Source organism: Eumetopias jubatus, unplaced genomic scaffold (genome assembly GCF_037043125.1).
Source record: "Eumetopias jubatus isolate StellerSeaLion01/CBP00866 unplaced genomic scaffold, mEumJub1_p1.0 scaffold_1, whole genome shotgun sequence".
NCBI lineage: Eukaryota > Metazoa > Chordata > Mammalia > Carnivora > Otariidae > Eumetopias > Eumetopias jubatus.
Window position 1 is genome coordinate 69,621,930 of NW_028274807.1, and position 24,030 is coordinate 69,645,959.

The following is a 24,030-nucleotide window of genomic DNA, read 5'->3' on the forward strand; positions in this document are numbered from 1 at the left end:
ACTAAGAATTACCTTAGTGTCACTGACAATAAGATGGTGCTGGCTTTGGAAGATTTATCCCTATAGCTGTTTTCCCTAAGTATTCTACTCAAGAATGTTACAGGGGTACAGATTTCAGCTCTAACTTTATATAAATATATAAATAAGAGGAGTCTGAATGGACTGCTTGCCCCTCAAACACTGTGAGTTTTGTGCGAATAATGAATGTTTGAACACAGACTGAACAGATCAGTTATCAGGCATGTTGCAAAGGGATATATGCTCCTAGCAAATGTTGATCTAGTGACATCTAAAGCCCCTGCTGGTTGTAAGGTTTGAATCCTGTGATTACTATAATGAGGTGTAAGTAGAGACACATAAAGCAAAGTGTTAACCATAACAATACCTTCTCTAAGGGTAAAAGGTGACTATTCTGACAATGTCTAGTGGTTCTGTTTGGGTAATACGTGTGTGTTTTGAAGTCTGTATTTTTAAAGGCCCATTCAATGTCTCAGAATCAATCAATCTTTCTTTCCACTTCTAAAACTGTTAAGTACCAGCTGTCTAAGAATGAAAAAGTAAAATAGCTATATGCAGTTGAAGGTCTCATACATGGCTGCAGGGAGTGTTACTTTGGTAATGACCACTTAAAACTGTGTCAGCACCTACTCAAGTTCAACTTCCATCTCCTATGAGCCAGTAATTCCACTTTTAGGTATCTATCTAACAGAAATTCATACATACATTCACCAAATAATGTTCTAGCAGCACTACTTGTAATGGCCTCAAACTGGAAACTACCCAAATGTCTAACATGAGAATAAACAAGTGAACTGTGACATAGTCATACAATGTAATACAGTCTTCAGTAAGGAGAATGAACCATGCTATACATGGATGAATCTCAAAAACATAATATTGAGCAAAAGTCAAATGTGAAAGAATACAGTGTATGATTTCATTGTAGTATATAGTTCAAAAACAGGCAAAGCTAATCAATGGTGTTAGAAATCAGGATAGTGGCTACCCTAAGAGGAAAGGGTATAAATGGTTAACGCGCGCGCGCGCGCGCGCGCGCGTGTGTGTGTGTGTGTGTGTGTGTGTGTGTGTGTGTGTGTGTAACTATATAACAGGGCATGAACAGGATCTCCAGGATGCTGGTAATGTTCCATGTCCGGATCAAAGTGCTCATATTTTTACTTTGTAAAAATATTCAACAAGAGATGTATTTTTCAAAAGAGTTATAGACAGAGAAAACTACCCCTACTTTAGGGACAGTCAGAATAGACATGAAGGGCTTAAGGAAAAGAGTCAGTATCCTTTTGAAGATTCTATTAGACAGCTTGTCTTCATGGAGTTCGCACGACCTGGACCAGCGCTGAAGAGACTGAGAGAAGCTGAGAAGGGGGTATAAGAACTGGCCATTTCCTAGATGGGATCAGAACAAAGCCCCTATTCACAGTATTAGTACCTAAAAACACTGGTTTCCATCACTGTGCTACTTGAACTATTTTATATGATTAGATATATTTTCATGCCAACTTGTACCAACCTGGCTTCACTGAGGCCCGGATCTAGTCTGAACCCCTTTAAAGGCAGAAATTGGGCCAGAGACTGAATGTTCATTTGTTAGGAATTCTACTCTACACCTTGTTAGCTTAACCAGGAAAATTTTATAAGAGTAGACAGATCTGTCACTATTTTAAAAACTAGATCAGGATGGGGGTGCCTGGGTGGCTCAGTCAGTTAATCATCCGACTCTTGGATTTGGCTCAGGTCAGGATCTCAGGGTCATGGGATTGAGCCCGGCGTTGGGCTCTGTGTTCAGCGCGGTATCTGCTTCTCTCTCTCCCTCTGCTCGTCCCCCCCACTCGCACTCTCACTCTCTATCTCTAAAATAAATAAATAAAATCTTAAAGAAACTAGATCAGGATGCCCAGAATGTCTCGAAAAAATAGACATAAATAAAAGGCCAACTCCATCCACATAAAACAAAGCAGGAAAAGAATAAGGAGTTATAATACAAGATCAAACTGGTAGAATATGAGCCGGATATCATTAAAATGTTCTTACCGGTGTAGTCTGCCACCATAAAATGGCTTAGTATGAAAAGTGATGCTGGCTGAATACCCAGTTTTTGCACAGTTGACACTGACTTTACCACCCAGTTCTACCCAGGGAACAGTTAAAATTGACCGGGCATATGCACAAGGTAGAGAAAATGTATACTCTTCTCCATGCTCCAATAGACTGAGGATACCTGAATATGAAAACATGAGGGTGGTTAACATCTTAAAAAAAAAAAAAAAGTTATAAAACATCCATATTATTTTTTCTTAAGTCTAGTAAATAAACATTATTTTGCTTAATTTTCATTTAACTTTGGATTAAACTAACTTCACTTACAATTGTATTTGATAACATTCCTGGTAGTAGTGGATCTAGGTTACTTTCATTATGACTTTGCTATCCCTTTGGGGTTCATGGGAATGTTAGAGTGGAAACAGATCCAAATTTCCCTCTAACAGACTCTTAAAACCTTAAGTCAGATTTTAAGAACACGTTATATTGAATCATGTTATGGTCTGATCATAGTACTAATAACTTTCTCAGTTTGGGAACAAATAAATGTCTGATGCTATAGAGTCACGGAACCTACTCTCAGTTCAATGGGGAAAAAAAGCATTCTTCATTCAATGTATATTAGGAAGAAAAAAACTAATTCTATTATGAAAACTATGGTCATAGTAACAACTTTGTTTGCCAAATTCTGAAGTATTTGGTGTGAGGCTACAAGAGATAGAAGTGAGTTTTCAAACAAATATTATTCTAATGGGACTTGTTTTATATTAAGTGATGCAATATTAAAGATGGTTTTTTAAAAGAAAAAATACAGGAAGAGAAACTACATTAATGAATAATCAATTTATACTAGATAACGAAGAGACACTAACGATATTTGAGTTACATTACTAACCCAAGCTCATTACCTGGGTCACTATCAGACTAAATACTGAACTGAAAAAGTACTACTAGTCTGAACTCTAATGGTATCTTTCTCTTAATGAATGCTCATTAAGTACTCTGTTCTCAATGTTCACAAATAAGGGCAAGAGTCGTAATAAATATTTTAATAAATTTTTAGGATAAGCAAATAGACAGATTCTAAAGCAGTCTACTTTATATAAAGTAACACCAATTATTTTCTTATATTACCTTTACAGTCTTCACAAAGGGCAACAATAAATCAAGAATTATCAAGCCATTTCATAAGGAACCTGGTTCTGGCTGTAATACATTTATATATAATGGGAGCTGTCAGAAGGCATATAAACAACATACTTGGGTATATTTTAAGGGTTTAATAGTAACTGCTGATTCATTTTAAGTCAGAAAAGATGTTTTGATTACTTTTCTAAGAATACATCACCTTATAACCTGGGTTTCTGATCTCTGATTTCTAAGACTATATTTACCATAAGTATCACACACAACATAATTTAAAATCAGTTGTGAATGTATATGATAATAGACTAATTAGGACAACAGATTCAAAGAATTCTAAAACCTCACTTACTTCATCATTACATGGAATTTCCCCCAACAATAAAAACAAAACATGCTCCTATTAGAACAAAATGAATTGTCATAAGTCCCATTCTCTGATTTTATTTACTTTTAATGAGGTTACTATAGAAATTTTATTTCTAAAAGGTAATCCATAAATATATAATTAGCACAGAAATACTAAAAATTACCTATTTTATACTGCCTTCATGATCAATGCAAAGTTAAGATATTAATGCTTTTCCTTATTTCCTGAAGCATTTCCTTTCTTGAAGAGGCTTACCATCACCAGATTCTCAGTAGGAGCTAACCTACTGAGGACTCCTCCAACAAAAGCCCTCAGGGAGAATATGTTAAAGGAGGATGTTCTAAATCTGGCTATGTCTTAGCTTTTGTAAACTTGAACATGTCATCACCTCTACACTTGTTTTTTTTCATCTATAAAATAAACTGATTTATGAAGATCTTAGAGCTAATGTTATGAAGCTTATAAATGAAGATGGCAAACTTTTTTTAACTAATAAAACACGAGTACTTTCTAATATTATAAAAGCTTTGATTAATTTAATACATTATTTGGAAATTGGTTAAGACTCATATCACAGCAGATCTTAACAATGGGGAAAAGTGAAAGAGGGGATAAAGTATTTTCTTCACAGCTACTGTAACACAGTCTCAAAATGTTAGTATCACAGGCTTAATTATGCCATGCTAACACTGTAATTTTACATTCTGAACAAATTCTTCCATGCACAAGGGTTTTCCTTTAACATAAAAATGGGAGGGCTTTTTCTGCCATTATATTTTCATTAATTCTTCAATGATTTCTGTGGAAGCTTTCTGTTGCTGTTTACTTTTTGGGTATTACCTTACTTTTTCATAACCTTTTGCTGAAGTGAAATTAAAGACTGGCAATGTAGTTTAAAATATTACCTCCTCAGAAGACAGAAAAGATCAAGCTAGGAGATATTTCTAGGTAATATATTTCTTGAGTGTTTTATAATAATGAAAATATGGAAACAACTTCAATGTCCAAATAGAGGAAATGGTTAAATAAAAGATGGTAAATATCTTATTTCATAGGGTATTATACAGTCATCAAAACATGTTTTAAAGTGTTATCAGTGACATGGGAAAATGAATATTTATTGCAAAAAAGCAGAACACAAAACTATATATAGAGAACTAATCCCAACTTTACAAAACAAAAATAAAAGTATGAACATATACACAATAGAAAAAATACAAAATGCTAGCCAAACTTATCCTTCTCTGGATGGAGGTATTAGAAATGGTTTATTTTCCCCTTGATACTTTTCTAAGTTTTCCAAATACTCTACAATAAAAAATTTTATATTTAAAATCAGGAAAAAAATTTAAGAAGATACTTTATATTTGTCCATAAATATGAGCCTCCCTCCACACCATTCTGGAACACACTTAAAAAGTGGAACAAAAAAGTGGCACGTAACATTTCAAATTTATAATATTTATCTAGCTTCCCCAAATTTAAGATTATAGTTTGATATTAAAAATTGGAAAACAGTTTTTCTCCTTACCTTCTCCAACCATTGTCACGCCTATGGACATGCCTAAGAATTTGCTCTTAGTCCAGACATGCGCATTTACACACATCTTCCTCTCCGCACATTCTGCATAAAATCCTGAGACTGGAGGATGATGGGAAACCTGCTCAGCAACAAATCTGACTGTATAACAGTCTGATTCCACCTGGCTCAAAGTCTCCTCCGACAGAGGAGCATGATTTGTGACTGCCTGGGTGGAAGAGCTGCTGCTAACACTGGATGCCACCTCCCTTTTTGGCATCCTCCAGGAACAGTGAAATGTTTCTCCAATGATAGGATTGTACGGTTTCTTAGCAATGGCTCCTTTACGGCCTTCATGAAATGAGGTAAGGTAGTACTCAACAAAACGAATCATTCTATCCTCAGCTGTGGCTCCGTTAGTGATGGCTACAAATAGGTCTGGATGAGACATAAAGTCTGCATACATTTCGAGCAAGGAACGCTTCTCTAGGATAAACGTAGGAAGCACCACCTAAAACAACAACAACAAAAGTCAACCAAAGAGGAAAATTTTAATCCACGTGTATATCTGTAGAAAACTATTCTTACCTTTTCGAACATATTTCATTCTAGGTGAGTATTAAAAACAAAGTCACAAAAGTATTTGGTCTCATTAAAAAATAAGCATGCTTAAAAGGAAATTAAAATCAAGTGGTTAAGATTAAATACCAATGCAGAATTTCAAGAGGGTCAGGTAGAAGACATTTGTAAAAAATTCCTCTAACTCCTAGACTGGATAAAAAAAGTATCATCAGGGAAATGACAGTAAAACTCAAAACGCTAGCCATGCTTTTTTTCCTTTCCTTTTTAAAAAATAAATTATGGATGACTGAGCAAGAGATGAGATAAGAGAAGAGAAATTTTCTTTTTTTTAAATATTTTATTTATTTATTTGACAGAGAGACAAACAGTGAGAGAGGGAACACAAGCAGGGGGAGCGGGAGAGGGAGAAGCAGGCTTCCTGATGAGCAGGGAGCCCGATGCGGGGCTCGATCCCAGGACCCTGGGATCATGATCTGAGCCAAAGGCAGACGCTTAACAACTAAGCCACCCAGGTGCCCCAAGAAGAGAAATTTTCATTCCCTGAAAATAGACAGACTAAAGAGATCACTGATCAAAGCAAATATTTTAACTTACACTTAATTTTAAGGATAAGAGAACTGTTTTTAAGAAGGGAACTTTTTATTTTATTTTAGTAAAGATTTTATTTATTTATTTGAGAGAGTGTGTGTGAGAGAGAGCGAGCGAGCACAAGCCCGGGAGAAGAGGCAGAGGGAGAAGCAGACTCCCTGCTGAACAGGGAGCACGATGCAGGGCTCGATCCCAGGAGACAAAGGCAGATGCTTAACTGAGTCACCCAGGCACCCCAAGAAGGGAACTTTTTAAAGTAGGCTCCACACCCAGTGAGGGCCTTGAACTCACAACCCTGAGATCAAGAGTCCCATGCTCTACTAACTGAGCCACCCAGGCGCCCCTCAAGAATGGAATTTTTGCCTTTCATGAAGATGGTGCCAAAGGTGAAGAAGGAATTCCCTCCCCCTCTCACCCCCACCCCAAAGCAGGAGCCAAAGCAAAGGCTTGGAAGGCCAAGAAAGTGGTGCCGAAAGGTGCCAACAGTCAAATGCACAAAAAAAGAAAATCCACATGTCTCCTACCTTCCAATGCATCAAGACATTGCATCTCTGAAGGCAGTCCAAATATCCTTGAAAGAGTGCCCCCAGGAGAAAGAGTCTTGACCACTATGCCATCATCAAGTTTCCCCTTACTACTGAGTTAGCCATGTGTAAAATAGAAGACAACAACACACTTGGGTTCACTGTGGATGTCGAGGCCAGCAAGCACCAAATCACACAGGCTATGAGGAAGCTCTATGACATTGAGGTGGCCAAGCTCAACACCCTGATCAGGCCTGATGGAGACAAGAAGTCGTATCTATGATGCTTTGGATGTTGCCGACAAAACAGAAGTCCAGCGGCACCTGGGTGGTTCAGTCGTTAAGCGTCTGCCTTCGGCTCAGGTCATGGTCCCAGGGTCCTGGGATCGAGCCCCGCACTGGGCTCCCTGCTCTGCGGGAAGCCTGCTTCTCCCTCTCCCACTCCCCCTGCTTGTGTTCCTGCTCTTGCTGTGTCTCTCTCTGTCAAATAAATAAAATCGTTTAAAAAAATATATAAACAGAAGTCCAGGTGGCTTAATCTAATTTTTAAAAAAATTTTTTTAAAGATTTTATTTTATTATTTATTAGACAGAGAGAAACACAGAGAGAGAGGGAACACAAGCAGGAGGAGTGGAAGAGGGAGAAGCAGGCTTCCTGCCAAGCAGGGAGCCCAATGCGGGGACCTGGGATCATGACCTGAGCCAAAGGCAGACGCTTTATGACTGAGCCACCCAGGCGCCCCTAAATCTAAATTTTTTCACTGAAAACAAAGCAAAACAAAAGAAGGGTACTTTTGACACCTAAAGCCAGGTAAGTTCAAGGAAGATTAGTTTTATTTTTTCAAAAAAAGATTTTGTTTATTTTGAGAGACAGAGAGAGAGAGCACGCGTGTGAGCAGGGGGAAGGGCAAAGGAGAGGGGGAGAGAGAGAGAAGCCACAAGCAGACTCTGAGCTGAGCTCAGGGCCCAATCCCACAACCCTGAGATCATGACCCGAACCGAAGTCAAGAGTCCGACACTTTTTTTTTTTTTAACATTTTATTTATTTGACAGAGAGGGAGAGAGAGATCATAAGTAGGCAGGCAGGCAGGCAGAGGCAGAGGGAGAAGCAGGCTCCCCGCCAAGCAGGGACCCCGACGCGGGGCTTGATCCCAGGACCCCGGGATCATGACCTGAGCCTAAGGCAGACGCCCAACTGACTGAGCCACCCAGGTGCCCCAAGAGTCTGACCCTTAACTGACTGAGTTACCCAGGGGCCCTGTGGATTAGTCTTCTTTAGAGCAGAATTGGAGAGGCACTGCAATCTGGTTCAACAAATTGAGAAAGCAATCCTGTAATATTTTTCAAAAGCCCAAAGATATTCATATCTATTGAGCCTAGTAATTATTCTTCTAGAAATTTAGCCTTAGGAAACAATATGAATAAAGAAAAATAAATGTGAAAATAAAATTAAAATCTATGCTTTTAACTGTGGTTCTAGCAAACTTAAATATGGAAATTCCACCTGATAAACTTTATATCATTTAAAAAGATGGTTATGGGGCGCCTGGGTGGCTCAGTCGTTAAGCGTCCGCCTTTCGCTCAGGTCATGATCCCAGGGTCCTGGAATCGAGGCCTGCGTCTGGCTCCCCGCTCAGTGGGGACCTGCTTCTCCCTTTGCCTGCCGCTCTCACTGCTTGTGTGCTCTCTCTCTCTCTCTCTCTCTCTGATAAATAAAATCTTTAAAAAAAAAAAAGATGGTTATGGGGGAAAAAAGATGGTTATGAAGATGATACAACTAATACAAAAGATACCAATGTTTCAGGTTCATTTCATGGTGAAATGAACACATACATCTTAATTTCACTTTCTACTGAAATCCATTAAAATTATATTGAATGTATTTTATTTATGGGGCGCCTGGGTGGATCAGTCATTAAGTGTCTGCCTTCAGCTCAGGTCATGATCCCAGGGTCCTGGAATCGAGCCCCGCATTGGGCTCCCTGCTCAGCGAGAAGCCTGCTTCTCCCTCTCCCACTCCCTCTGCTTGTGTTCCCTCTCTTGCTCTCTGTCAAATAATAAATAAAATCTTAAAATAAATATATTTTATACAGACAAATCTAAAGATACCAGGAAAGTAGACAAGAACAACAAAAAAATTTTTTAAGAGTGTGCACGCGAGCTGGGGGGAGCAGGGGGGAAGAGAGAATCTTAAGCAGGCTCCATACACAGTGCGGAGCCCAATGTGGGGCTCAATCTCATGACCCTGAGATCATTACCTGAGCCCAAATCAAGAGTCAGATGCCTAACCAACTAAGGCACCCAGGTGCCCCCAAAAGCAACATTTTGGGAATTAACTAGAAAGCTGACTCTTATGCAGTGGTTCATAGATTCCAGAGAGGGCTCAGGAACTGACAGCATCAGGTACCTCTGGATCTGGGAGTTTATAGGAATTTTAACATTCCTATAATGATGACTGAGTGAAATCTGCATGCAGAGCAACTGAATCCTTAAATCCCCTCCCCAACTCCACACTGCTGGTAAGTGCCCCTCTTGCATCCCAGCCAAGGTCTGGAGGTTTAGTCTCCAAAGAGTGAAACAAGGTGGCTTATTCTCTAGTTTGGGGAACATCAGGGGCTTCTAAGAGAATGGATACCATACGGATAAAAGGGGTATGAAGTAACTCTATATGAAATAAATATTAGATGCTAAGATCCTCTCCCACCCGACTCTCTTCTCCTCCACCACTCCTAGTTGCTCTGCCTACCAAGCAGGAGATAAGAAGAATTCCTTCTGGGGTATTTCACTAACCCAAGAGAGAAAATCTAATGATACTAACACTAGATTTCCCAACAAATCCAGAATGGACATCAGTCTTTTCACCAGAGCACCATAGCAAGGAGGCAATATTCAAAGGAAAAATTAACTGCAAGTTAGAAATTCTATCCAAACTAGAAATCAAACATGAGGGCAAAATAAAGACACTTCACACATTTTGTCTCCCACAGATCTTTCTCAGAGCTTAAAAGAAGATGTGCTCCACTGAAATGAGAGGCAACCAGAAAAGAAGAAAAAAAAACCAGAAGACAGATCTAGCACAGAAGGACAATGAAAGGACATCCCAGGAAGAGAGCTGCACAGCAGACACAGGGAAATCGGTCCAGATCAGAGTGATATGATTCAAGAGACAGACACAGGAAGACTGTCATCCATGCGCTCCATGCTTCCACGGTTACCCTCTTTTGAAACCTGAGGACAGAATGCTCTAGGGAAACTGTTCCCATCTGCATCTGTATTTGGCTGGTGGTGGGCATCTGCTTGAAGTGCCAACTCTCCTTCCCATGCCCTGCTGTCCGGGCTGGCTGAAGACATTCATTTCACCCAAAGACACATTCTGGCTTCAATCTACTGCTGAGAGTTGGGAGGTGGGTCACAGTTTGCTTAGTGGTGGAAAACACTGAGCAGATTCTTCCCTCTCTCCACATTCCTGCTGAATGGCCAGTATCTGGCTCACACCAAATGCTCTAACTTTGTGAGCCATATATTTGGCAAGACTCACTCAGAATTTTGCCTTCTCATTTCTTCAGAAAGGGATCTTCTAAACTTTCTCAATAATTTATAAGATGCTGAAGCCAGGGACTCTGTTTAGCTTATCTTCTCCTAGGAGGCTTCTTCTATGAATGGCAACAGGGCCCTTTCCTTATACAGCTAAACCTGTGCTGGCTGTTCACTTTTTCCTAAATTAAATAACATTGTTATGGGGTACATATGCAGGTGGTAAAACCACAAAAAAAAAGGAGGGAGATGATAAACATGGAAGTCAAGTAAGTGGTTACATCTAGCAGACAGCAGGGGACTACAACCAGGAGGGGCCTTCAGAGAGCAGCCTTTTGGCAATGTTCCACGACCTGATACCTGGGTGCACATTTTACCATTGTTCTTCAAACTGTTTATGCACACAGAAGACTGTGTGTAATACATTTCGCAAAGAAAGAGTATTAACTGAAAAAAGGAAATGTAACAAAATTGGGAAATAAATAAACTACATTATATGAAGAAAGACTGAGAGGAATTCTCAAAACTTAGTGTTGTGTTGTTAGGGTAATGAAATCATAGGAGATTTTTTCCTTTATTTTCCCTAACTTTCTGTGAGCTGTATAATTATACTGAATCCATAATATTATTTAAAAAGGAACAAAATGAACAGTTATTACTTATTCACAACATGCAGGCTGGGACCATGGTTACCTTTCTTGCTGCTGTAGTTCCAGCACCTAGCAGAGTGTCTGGAATATAAGAGGGGCTCAAAAAATATTTGTTCTAACAGTGTTTTGTTAAAAAAGAAGGTAGATGTGACTGCAGTTTAGTCACATCTACATGCAGATTTTTAAATGTTGCTCAAAAAGTATCATTCTTTTTAACGTTACATGAATGTTCATAATTCATGGTTGGTTATGTATGTATTTATATCTTTAATTAACAAGGAACAAATGTGGGGAAGCTATATTATATATAGTTATCACGCCTAGAGAAAGCTTTACCATCTGGATTACTATCACAGCACATTCTTTTCAAATGTTCTTATGCCTCATAAACCCCTATACTGTTTTTATGCCTTACAAACCTAAATCTACTAAGGGACAGCAAACACCAGAATAACCAAACAAACCTTTCATATCATTATTCATCTTAACTGATTTACAGCTAATAATCTTTTCTGAACCACTAATATGAAAATATTTATAGAACAGAAATGACACCCAGTTGAAATATTAAGGTTAAAGAGGAAAGGTTAATGGGTTTCTTTAGTAATTCCTAAAATGTCTATTTCTTAGTAGGCTTTTAATTCAATCCATCTTCTTTTAAACTCCCCTATAATCACTGTAAGTCTAAGTAAAGAAAGAAATGTGTTTTGATTTTGAGATGCTTCAAAGTAAACACTAAAGGCAAAATGCTTTCTACTTAAGTTACATTTTCCTTAAGTCACTTTTAATCTATGCTTTCACTACCTTCACTGACATCAAAATCCTTAATTTGAAATATACGTCCTGGTGTCAGTTCTGAAATTCCATACTAATGCAAAGTAGTGTCAGTAGTAATTCTAAGTACATAATCCCACAGTAGTAATATCTGACATACATAGGTTTTGAACCAAATTTCCTTTTCAAATTAACATCACAGATTGATTGCTAAAATAAATGAAGACAGGGTAATTAGATAAACTGGAAATGCTAAAGAGTGGCCTAAAATTAAAAATTATAGATTAGTATTTCTCAAACTTTAATGTATGTATGAATACATGGGGATCTTATTAAAATATAGATCTGGTCCTCTAAGTTTGGGGTTGGGGGCTCAGATTCTGAACTTCTAACAAGTCCTCCAGCAATGGTGATGCTACTAGTCTTCAGACAACAGTATGTTCTTTTTCCAGTTTTACACAGGTATAATTGACAAATAAAATTGTAAGATATTTAAAGTGATTTGATATATGTGTACATTGTAAAAGAATTCCCACATCTAGTTAACTCAGACCACACTTTTAAAGTAGGAAGGCTACAGACCAGGGGACTGCAAAGTATGGCCTTTGGGGAAAATCTGGTCTCTGTTTTTATAAATAATATTTTGTTAGAACCCAGCCATGCCCAGTCCTACATGTTATCTATGGCTGCTTTCATACTATAAAGGTAAAGCTGAGTAGTTCCAACAGAGACCTGTGTCCTCATAGCTTACAGAAAATGTTTACTGACCTCTGTTATAGATAACACCCAAAATGTACTATCCAACATGGGAAGTAAGAGCAAAGTAGAAGTGTCAAAGTTTTTCACGGTTTTCTGGGATTATATCCTTTTCTTTAGATTCTCCAGTTCTGTATACCAATGGACCTCTTTCATTTGTACAGAAACAAGATTATAGGTGTTTCCTTGCCATGTGACTTCCTGCTGCACAAGATAATTGTCACATTTTTTATGAAATAAGAAATGTTGATCAAGGGCACCTGGATGGCTCAGTTGGTTCAGCTCAGGTCATGATCTCAGGGTCCTGGGATTAAGTCCTCCGTCAGGCTCCCTGCTCTGTAGGGAGTCTGGTTCTCCCTCTGCCCCTCCTCCCACTCCCTCTCAATCTCTCTCTCAAATAAATAAAATCTTAAAAAAAAGAAAAGAAAAAAGAAAAGAAAGGAAATGTTGATCAAGAGTCTAAGAAACCAGGGGCACCTGGCTGGCTCAGTCTGTGGATCTTGGGGCTGTAAGTTCGAGCCCCCACGCAGGGTAGAGAGATGACTTAAAAAATAAAATCTTAAAAAAAAAATAAAAGAGATTAAGAAACCAATTCATAAAGAATAAAAAACCCTGACAACATTAACAATTACAGGTCGTCCCGACCTACTGATCACCATAGCCAGTTATCCCGTTACTTACTCTCGTTAAATCCATGCCCAGCTTCAGCTGTGACAAGAGATGCAGGATGACACTACGTTGTTCTTCCACAGCTCCCAGGTCATCCTCCTTGTTGTCACATGTATCCTCTACCTCATCATCTGCATTGATTTCTTCAGGTTCCTTGAAGTCAAACAAAGCAAAAGTCTAGTGTTGTAAGTGCTTATTAATATCTATCAAGAATAAAAGTCTTGGGTCGCCTGAGTGGCTCAGTTGGTTAAGCATCTGCCTTCAGCTCAAGTCATGATCTCGGGGTCCTGGGATTGAGGTCTGCATCAGGCTCTTTGCTCAGCGGGGAGCCGGCTTCTCCTTCTCACTCTCCCTTTGTGCTCTCTCTCTCTCAAATAAATAAATAAAAATCTTAAAAAATAATAAAAGTCTCTTTTCTTTCGCTGTTTCTTTGTGCAAGAAGACTCTTGTTATTTTCTTTCTTTTCAATACAGAAATCGAATTAAACAGCAAGCTTTGCAAACAACAGGACAGACTTCGTTGCTAATTAAAGGACAGACTTCACAGCCACATTACAAAGAAGTATAAACAGCAGACTTGAAGATGTTTATACTGGGCCTAAATGAATCTGGGAATGAGCAAAAATCTTTCTAAAAATATAACTTCCATCACTTAGCCATGAAACAGATTTCCTTCAATGAGTCCATTATCATTTACATTGAACATACTGTGGTTTTGCCATAAAAATAATATATAAAATACATATATTTTGTAAACATGGGATTTTTCAAAAAGAGTGAAAAACGTCTCATCTGAATCTCAGGCTTTGCAGGATTGGCCACCTGTTTGGGGATACCACCAACACCTATAATTTAAGTTGAAGATGCTTTGGGAATAAAATATTTGCCCCTCCTTTTTAAAGATTTTATTTATTTGAGGGGGGGCAGAGAGAACACAAGTGGGGGGAGGAGCAGAGGGAGAGGGACAAGCAGACTCCCACTGAGCAGGGAACCCAATGTGGGGCTCAATCCCAGGACCCTGGGCTCATGACCGGAGTCGAAGGCAAATGCTTAACTGATTAAGTCACCCAGGCACCCCAATATTTGCCCTTTTTAAAAGCTAAAACTAGGGACACCTGGGTGACTCAGTCGGTTAAGCATCTGTCTTCGGCTTAGGTCATGATCCCAGGGTCCTGGGATTGAGCCCTGCCTTGGGCTCCTTGCTCAGCGGGAGCCTGCTTCTCCCTCTGCCTCTTAATCTCCCTGCTTGTGTTTGCTCTCTCTCTCTTTCTCTGACAAATAAATAAATAAAATCTTAAAAAACTAAAGCTAAAACTATACAAGTAAAAATTTAAAAGTGACTGTACATGTCAAGTCTAACTACTATAATCTATATTTTGATATTCACTCATTCTTGGAGATGTCAGGAAGAAACCGTAGGGCTGAAGAGAATTCTAGGTGCAGATATGGCAACCCTATAGTTGCTCATGCTGTCTTAATGCCACAAAAAGGTTCTCTACGCAGCTCTTTAATCAATCAGTAAGACAACCTCTTGAAAAACTGAAAATGTTTACCTCGTTTCAACAGCATCTTAGTTCCAGACAATTGGTTAAGAGAAATTTATTTCTACTTAAACAATTTCAAATAACAGTTTCAAATTCCAAGATTCTGTAGAATCTTAGGTTCACTTCTCATGTGTATGTGGGGAGGGGGTGGTGTCCCAGCTCTCTCAGTGGTACCTCTTTTTTGTACCTTTGTGCAAGAGAGCTTTGTTATTACAGTAGACTTTAAGTTATGAGGATTTTAAAAAGGAAATGATCTTGATAATGTCTCTGCCTTTGATTTTCTCCTCACACAATTAAATCCTATCAAATAAGAAGCCCATCTGTTCTCTGTAGGTAGGCAAAAACCAATCCTAATCAGGCATAAAATCAAGAATGTAATGTTCTCAAATATTAAAAATTATTAAAAACAAAATATAAAACACAGCAACAGAATTAAAGAAAAATGGGTTTCTGGTCATTCTTTTGTCTTTTTCTCCTTTTTCTTCTTCTCTTTTACCAAGGAAATCTACTATGCTCAAATTCTGATAATTAAATTGACGGTCTAGTTCATTTCTTCATGTTAAGACCACACAGACAGCTATTGTTTGTGTATTTCAGAATTACTTCTGTTTTTACAACCTTAAGGAGAGATCCCAAAGGCTTTCTAAATTCCCCTTTTCATAAGACTGTCAGGAAGTATTTCCTATTGCTTACTCTAAATCAGTTGTACAATATAGTCTAGTGAAGTTTAAGTATACTTGTGAATGTTTACTCACTATACAATGGGGGAAAAGTTGATCATCGTCCTCTCTACATAGGATACCAAATATAATAATTACTCATTTGAGAAGTGTTGAGAAAACCCCTATTGGGTCTTGATTAAATAATGTTCTCCAACCCTCTGAAGAGATACCATTACATTTGGAGTCAGAACCGAGGACAAAGATTAGTAATACAAATATAACCTTAACATTACTACATAATGCAAAGTTTACTTTGTACTTTGGAACTTCCCCTAATGAAAATAATATCAAAGAAATAAAACATAATCTGGTAAAAAATATTTAAAAGAGTACAGTTCTTGTTGTTTTTACAAAAACAGTCATATTGTTTATTGGGATAGAAAAAAGAGGAATTCTATTAATTAATTACTGATTCTAAATCTTGGTGTGAACGGAAGAATTTGGAAGCTCTCCTTTCTTTTTGAAATGTCTCTTCTTAGAGGTCATCATCCTTTTTGTAAAGAAAAGCTTAAGGTAAAAGCATTACCAAATTCAAATGAATGTGTGCGAATGTGTAATATCCCTACAAACCCAGAGTGGTTAGCAGACAGTGGCAAGAGCTGTTGAGTTTCTACGGAATTTATAATATTTGGACACTGCATGGCAAAGGGAAACCCCAATATTCCACCAAACTCATATTAACCCCATCTTTGTCCTTCTGATTTCTGACTTGGGCACAAAGGATCTGTGGGCTTCATTCTAGCCTTACTAGTGTTTAGTTTTTCCATCACCTGGCAGCAAAATCTCCCCTACTAGATGTCCGTCTCCAGCTTGCATTAACACTCATATTTCAAGAAGGCATGTGTGAAATTTTTAGAAAATTCAGGTCCATTCTGATATGCTTGAGTAGAGTCTAGTGTCTTTGTAATTAAAAATAATAACTGTGTGCTTATTTCTTTGTACTTACACTAGGTGATATATCTGGCCTACTCACTATTTCAAAAGATTTGGAGGGTGCCTGGGTGGCTCATTCGATTAAGCGTCTGCCTTAGGCTCAGGTCATGATCCCAGGAGTCCTGGGATCAAGTCCTGCATCGGACTCCCTGAATCTGCATCTCCCTGACTCTCCCCTCTTTCATGCTTTCTCGCTCTCAAATAAATAAATAAAATTTAAAAAAAAAGAGAGAGAGAGATTTGGAAATATAACAATGTTCTCCTTCCCATCTCTGTGTCCCACCTTTAACTTTTGCCTTTCTAACCCCCAACATGCTTTGTATTCTCACTGAGAAGAGTGAAGATGTTGGAGTATACGACTTAGAGTTTCTAATTTTCACTTGCAAATTGTATCTCTTGTCCTGATCTTTCTCCAAAGCTTTGGTTACACTGGGTAGAGAGATTAAAAATACACTTTAGATATTCACCGTGTTCATAAACCATACCAAACCTTTTCTCTCAAAAGGCTCTTTCTTCCTAATTTTCCTACCTTTGTGAATGGTACCACAATTCTACCTAGTCATTTAGGTTCACAAACTTGGGAGTTTTCTTTCATCCAACTCTACAACCAGTCAATCACAAGTCCAACTGATTTTCATTTGAAATGCACATTACCTATTCATTTGTCTTCATTTTCACCTCCATAGCCTTCTGTCGACACTTTAATTTTAGGTCATATCATATACCAATCTTCTTAAACATATCCCGTGCTCATGATTTTATCATCTATTACATTAAGACTAAATTCTTCTGTATGATTTTTATGTTCCTTGGAGGCACAGTTTACATTGTATTTTATGAGCAGTGGCTCCAGGGATTATCACTCCCCAGAGAATGCAGCATGAATGGTCATCTGGATTTGTAAAATCCCATCACCCTGTGATCATTTTCCATAAACCAGGTGCTCTGCTATATTCATTTTATGTTCATAACAATCTTATAAGACACTATTATCCCTGCTTTACAGATGAGAAAAACCGAAACTAAGTGGTTAATTATGGGTCCGCAAGTCAGTAAATGACAGGACCTGGGTTTAAAACCATCAGGCAAGCTTTCAGCACAATAAGCATAGATGCCTTCATACCCCTGCTCCTGTTATTCCTCCAGCCCGAGATTATCCCACTACTCCTCATCTCTTCAAATCGTGTCTTCTTTCAAAGCCTGATTCCAATTCCACTTTCTCTCCAAAGCATTCCTCATCCACTCTACTCAATACTCCTCTTTCTTTCTCTGAATGCCCATATCCCAACAGCCTAAACCATATCAACTAAGATGGGGAAAAAAATACTACTTCATGTTATCCTCTCATTGTTTCAGTGTGTATTTAATTGTTGTGACTCCAAGCAGATTAGTAAATCTCTCCAGTGAAAGAACTACGTCTTCGATTTTTTGTGTCCCCTGTAATTCCTAACATTGGACTTGTCATACACTAGAGGGCTTAATAAATACTAACTGCTTGACTCTAGAAATGGGCTGGTCAAAAAGTTACAGGGGGGAAAAAAAGCATTTCATACTGTTTTTTTCTTCTCTTCTATCCACACTGCTGCCACTGCCAGCCTCATTAAGTCAAGGTCTTGGCCAGTTTTGGAAGTCTCTGTGTCATGTACTACTTCTTTTTTTAAAGATTTATTTATTTATTTGGGGAGGGGAGGGGGAGAGAGAGGGAAACTTAAGTAGACTTCCTGCTGAGCACAGAGCCCAGCAGGGGACTCGATCTCACAACCCTGAGATCATGACCTGAGATGAAATCAAGAGTCAGACGCTCAACCGACTGCCTTCAGCTCAGATCATGATCCCAGCGTCCTGGGATCGAGCCCCGCATCGGGCTCCCTGCTCAGCGGGGAGTCTGCTTCCCTCTCCCTTTGCCCCTTCCCCTGCTTGTGTGCGTGCTCTCTCTCAAATAAATAAAATCTTTAAAAAAAGAGAAGTAATTTGCTAATATATTTAAATAAACATATGCTGTGCATTACTCTTGACTCAGTGATTCTACTTGGGACTATAACCTAAAGAAATAATCCAAATTAAGAGGAGAAAAAAAAACAGTAGACAAGATGACATAGTGATATATAATAACAAAAAAATAACAAAGAGCCTAGATATTTAATAACTTAATTCAACGTTTAAAATTTTAATTATATAGGCCAGACAAAATGCTTATGAGAAGTATCAAGTCAAAAGAGCTTAGAATAAAATGATCTATGTAATTATGATGACCATAAAAAAAAAACACAAAAGGCAAAACATCAATATGATTTTTTACAGTGGTGGAACTATGACTAGAATAAGACATTCTTTAGCTTCTGAGAAATGTGGAATAAATAATACTTATAAAAATATTATAAAACCCTGAGACTGCTATTTTGAGTAAGAAAAAAACTGGTTTGGTAAAGTTCTTAAAACAAAAGGACGTAATAGTAATTTTTTTTTTTTAAATTTATTTGACAGAGATAGAGACACAGCGAGAGAGGGAACACAAGCAGGGGGAGTAGCAGAGGGAGAAGCAGGCTTCCCGCAGAGCAGGGAGCCTGATACAGGGCTCGATCCCAGGACCCTGAGATCATGACCTGAGCCAAAGGCAGACACTTAACAACTGAGCCACCCAGGTGCCCCTTAATAGTAAATTTTTAAACTTGTAAATTTAATAGTAAGCATCTAATAATGTTAAAGATTTAAGAAGAAATGTAAGAGAGAAATAGTGTGCAAATAATCTTATATTAGATAAGTTATTCTCTAGAAAAATAAATATATGTAAATTACAACTTTTAAATACAGTTTTATCCAGCAAAAGTATGCCCAAACTAAAAAAGGCACATAACTTAACCTGCAAAACACAATGTGTACAAGTGTTATACAGCAGACCTCTTCTAAAGCCAGTGCTGTTTAAATTAGAAAAACAATGTCTAGAGTCTCAAGAATGTTGTGCTGGTGTTAGCCTGACTTGCATGCCCTGACAATGAAAAGAGAACTGAACTTTTTCAGTGATTCCTAGTTTTTACATCAAAACTGTATTTTCACATTACCTTACCCTTGCTAATGGTCCAGATTCTTCAACACACTGCTCTTCTGGGACCGCCACTGGTTTACTTTGCTCAGTTGCAAAAGGCTGGTCAGCTCCATTTTTATAGTGGTTTGATAAAGGTATCTTTGGTTCTAACCACTCGATTGTCGTTCCTGATGAAGTAAGAGAAAACTTTCGCTGAAACTTGCTCATAATCTGGAAAGTTCAGCAGATGTGGATTTTATTAAACAATTTTGCTTTGCACCCATACGACTAAAAGCAATTCAACCTGCTAAGAGACCTTGCAAAAGGGCCACTTGTATCTCATTAGCATGAGCACCATGATTGGGTATTTTACAAGAGAGCGACTTGCAACTTGAAATCAGATACCTTTTAAAAGAATCAACCCTGAATGGTACTGAACTTCTGGGAAATCTGTAAACCATAATGTATTCCTGCCCTGAATAGCTGATTTGCTACCCATTCTGTGAAAAACACTGTCCGTCTCCGTAATGATCAAAAAATACGCAATTAGACTTCAGGGAGTCACCATTACAGGAGGAGCCTGGGATTTTGAAACAGTAAAATTTTCTTCATTTTGGGACTGAACCTTATTCTCAGTAGCAATTTTCTAACCATGCAAGATAACCACCTTGATCTAATGTAAGTATTGCAAATACATGTCCATTCCTCTTGTTTTTTAATCCTATAAAGAAGGTCCATATACTTTCAAACTGAAAGGCTTTTCTACTGAATAAATAATAGCTGACCTAGTGAAAGAAGTGGTCACATTTAGAGACCTGTCATCTTCTCAGTTAATGACTCAAATGTCTCTTATTACCCTCAACTAGTTTAACAAAGTGGATTCTATGCCTAATCAATAATGGAAAATGTTCCATTTGATGTCAGAGGCTGATCTAGGTTTCACAGAAGCTTGATTATTGCAGTGCTACAATAAGGGATGCTCAGACTACTACAGCAGAAATTAACAGAGTAGGGAATTTACTCAGTCTATAATGAAATGCCAGACTTCAGTACAGGAATAAATTACTAAGTACCTATCACGCTACCAGAGCATCCTGCCTTGCCACTCAGGCCAGTCTCTTAGGGAATGCCCTGGGTAAGTTCAAGAGGTCAGTTTCAAAATTCTAAAGAAATGAAAACGTTTTGTTTCTACCTTAAAATGTTTATTCTTAAGAAATCTGTTTTAAGAGATTGTTCAACTGATTGGAAACCACAATACTCTTTATCAAACCAATCATCTGGTCTCAGGACCCCTCTAAATCAATGATCCTTGGATAACATACATTAAGACCTTATGGGACTGAACACTAATTTAAACTTAGATTTCATTTCTTGTGTCATCTCAAAATTTGAGGGCAAAGGTAATTCAGTTTTTCTTTCCACAGTTATATTTTTACTTTCAAGTGACCAAAGAATAAATTTCTACAGATCTAATTTGGAAAATGACCGTTTATGTAAGAAATACCAATACTGGTTAATCAATTCCACCAAATATCCATGCTCCAAAACATAGTAATGAGGGAGAACAACTTTTACTTTAAACACTTCTATAAAGTTTACAGTCTGTTTCATTTTTTAACTAAAAAATGCAAATTTATATTGTACATGCTTCACTAATCATGAAGCAATCATTTAAAAATACAATTGTGTATTAAACTACACAAAAGAAATTTCTAAGAATTAAAAAAATTACATACAATTATTTAATCAAGTATTAGGCATCTAGTATCTAGCTCTGTGCTCGCTGATATGTTTTGTAAAAATTAAGTAGCATCAACTGAAAACAAACTAACATTTCCCTGACAACATTATTATTATAAACACTAGAATTAAACCAAATTTCACAGCTCAAGGTAACTCATCCAATGTTCAACATAGGAGAACAGTTAAGTCAACCAAAAAACTATCCCTTCAAAGGAATATAATGCAGCCAAAAAAAATTGTGTTTACCAAAAGCTTAACATAAATTAGAAAATATTCTTTTTTTTTTTAAGATTTTACTTATTTATTTGACACAGAGAGAGACACAGTGAGAAAGGGAACACAAGCAGGGGGAGTCAGAGAGGGAGAAGCAGGCTCCCCGCTGAGCAGGGAGCCCGATGTGGGACTCGATTCCAGGACCCTGGGATCATGACCTGAGCCGAAGGCCGACACTTAACTGACTGAGCACCCAGGCGTCCCTGGAAAATATTCTTGATATTACGTTAAAAGTGTAAGATAAAAACATATATTTTCTAATAACAATGGAGTAAAACAAACAAAAACTTAGAAGGAAAGAAAACCTGGTGGGGTATGTACTAATATTAACAGTGGCAATATCTGGTTGGTAGAATAAGCATGATTTCTTTTTTTAATTATATAATAGTTCCTAAATTTTTTATGAATGTATGTTGCTTTAGTTTTTTAAGTAGGCTCCATGCCCAGCGTGGAGCCCAACGTGGGGCTTGAACTCACGACCCTGAGATCAAGACCTGAGCTGAGATCAAGAGTCAGACACTTAACTGATGGAGCCACGCAGGCATCCCAGGTGTGTGTGTTGCTTTATAATTTATATACTACTTACATTTCCTCCAAGGCCCCAGTCCGTATTCACAACTCACAACTTATGCCAGTCCATTTCTTCTGAATACCCTCTTCTCTCTTTCCACCCTTAAGCTAATTGGTTTTTGTAGCTTTTCTAGGCCTTTCCCAAACCTTTTTCTGTCAGAAGTATCGGTCCATTCATATATTCTCCCAAAGTATTTTGTTCCCACTGTAAACAACACTTTCCATATTACAGTTAAGTATTTACATGTTCATTCCCAAGTGGACTATGAGTTCCTTATGGGAAACATACATAGCTTACTACTCTATATCTACAATTGACATTAATAGCTTGAAATATTGATTTAGGTAGGCATACATGAGGATGGAAGCCATATTTTATCAACTCAGATCTGACTATGGTAGGGGTACCTGGGTGGCTCAGTCCATTGAGCGACCAACTCTTGGTTTTGGCTCAGGTCAGAATCTCGGGGTTGTGAGATCAAGCCCCACATCAGGCTCCTCACTCAACACGGAGTCTGCTTGGGATTTTTGCCCTCCCTCGCCCTCCCCTTCTGCTCCTCCCCCCTCCCTCACCGCTTGCACACGTGCACACACTCTCTCTAAAATCAATCAATCAATAAAATCTTAAAAAAAAAAAAAAGATCTGACTATGATAAACTTTTTCCTGGGCAGAGACTCAGTAGCTTTCTAAAATTTCTTTCACAAGGGGAGTTAGTTGGGTAAGAGAACAATGAATTGTTGTGAACTCTTAAGTTACTACTATTAAAACAATGGGGATGGGAGAATCGAGGAGATGTTAAAGGGTACAAACCTACAAGTAGAAGAGGAATAAATTCTGGAAATCTAATGCACACCATAGTGATTATAGTCAACAATACTGTAATATATACTTTGGAGTAAGAGACTAGATCCTAAATATTCTCACCACAAAAAAGTGATAATTATGTGATATGATTGAGGCATTAGCTTTGGTAATCATGTTGCAACATGTATACGCATTAAATCAACATGCTGTGCACCTTAAACTTACATAATATTATACGTCAATATATCTCAATAAAGAAAAACATGATGAGTTTATTCATCTCATTAAATAGAAAAACTCATTTTTTGTCCTCACGTGTAGTAACATTTTCCCCAGATTAATTTCAACAAATAAGTGCTCTCAAATACTAAATGTACACCTTATTTTTCAAACTGAAAAGTGACGGACAGACTTTATATCTCTAACTCAGGGGCACCTGTGTGGCTCAGTCATTAAGCATCTGCCTTCGGCTCAGGTCAGGATCCCAGGGTCCCAGGATTGAGCCCTGAATTGGGCTCCCTGCTCAGCAGGAAGCCTGTTTCTCCCTCTCCCACTCCCCCTGCTTGTTCCCTCTCTCACTGTCTCTCTGTCAAATAAACAAAATCTTTTAAAAAAAGTAGTATCCCTGGCTCAATATGGATATAATGAACAGTGGACTAAACCAAAAGTTAAGAAATGGTCCCAATATTTCTATTAAGGTCGATTGGATGAATAACGACGCCACCAATTTTAGCAGAAACATACAAGATGTGGGTTTTGAGTTCAGTTTTTGACATGTGTAGTTGAGGTCTCCAAAGGGATATTCAATTATATTAAACATTAGGCCTAAAATAATTTTAGATTTGAAAAAGGGCACAATAGACTTTCTTTAACATTAATGTGATAATTAAAAAACAAGAGGCTCAGGTGCCTGGGTGGCTCAGTCATTAAGCGTCTGCCTTCGGCTCAGGTCATGATCCCAGGGTCCTGGGATCGAGTCCCATATCGGGCTCCCTGCTCAGTAGGAAGCCTGCTTCTCCCTCTTCCACTCCCCCTGCTTGTGTTCCTGCTCTCGTGCTCTCTCTATCAAATAAATAAAAATAAATAAAATCTTAAAAAAAAAAAAAACCAAGAGGCTCTTTTTTTTTTTTAATTTATTTGACAGAGAGAGACACAGCGAGAGAGGGAACACAAGTAGGGGGAGTGGGAGAGGGAGAAGCAAGCTTCCCACGGAGCAGGGAGCCCGACGCGGGGCTCGATCCCAGGACCCTG

At 38.1% G+C, this 24,030-nt stretch overlaps 1 protein-coding gene across 2 annotated transcripts in view; it reads right to left on the bottom strand.

The window, feature by feature from the left end:
• Positions 1 to 24,030, bottom strand: part of OSBPL11 (oxysterol binding protein like 11) — a 94,810-nt gene that overhangs the window by 21,919 nt on the left and 48,861 nt on the right. For both annotated transcript variants that reach the window (XM_028091314.2, XM_028091313.2), the window contains exons 7-10: positions 19,431 to 19,576; positions 13,181 to 13,321; positions 5,106 to 5,604; positions 2,053 to 2,239 (exon numbers count right to left, since the gene is read on the bottom strand). In XM_028091314.2, the coding sequence (XP_027947115.1) occupies positions 2,053 to 2,239; positions 5,106 to 5,604; positions 13,181 to 13,321; positions 19,431 to 19,576 (973 nt within the window). The remainder of the gene's footprint in view (positions 1 to 2,052; positions 2,240 to 5,105; positions 5,605 to 13,180; positions 13,322 to 19,430; positions 19,577 to 24,030) is intronic.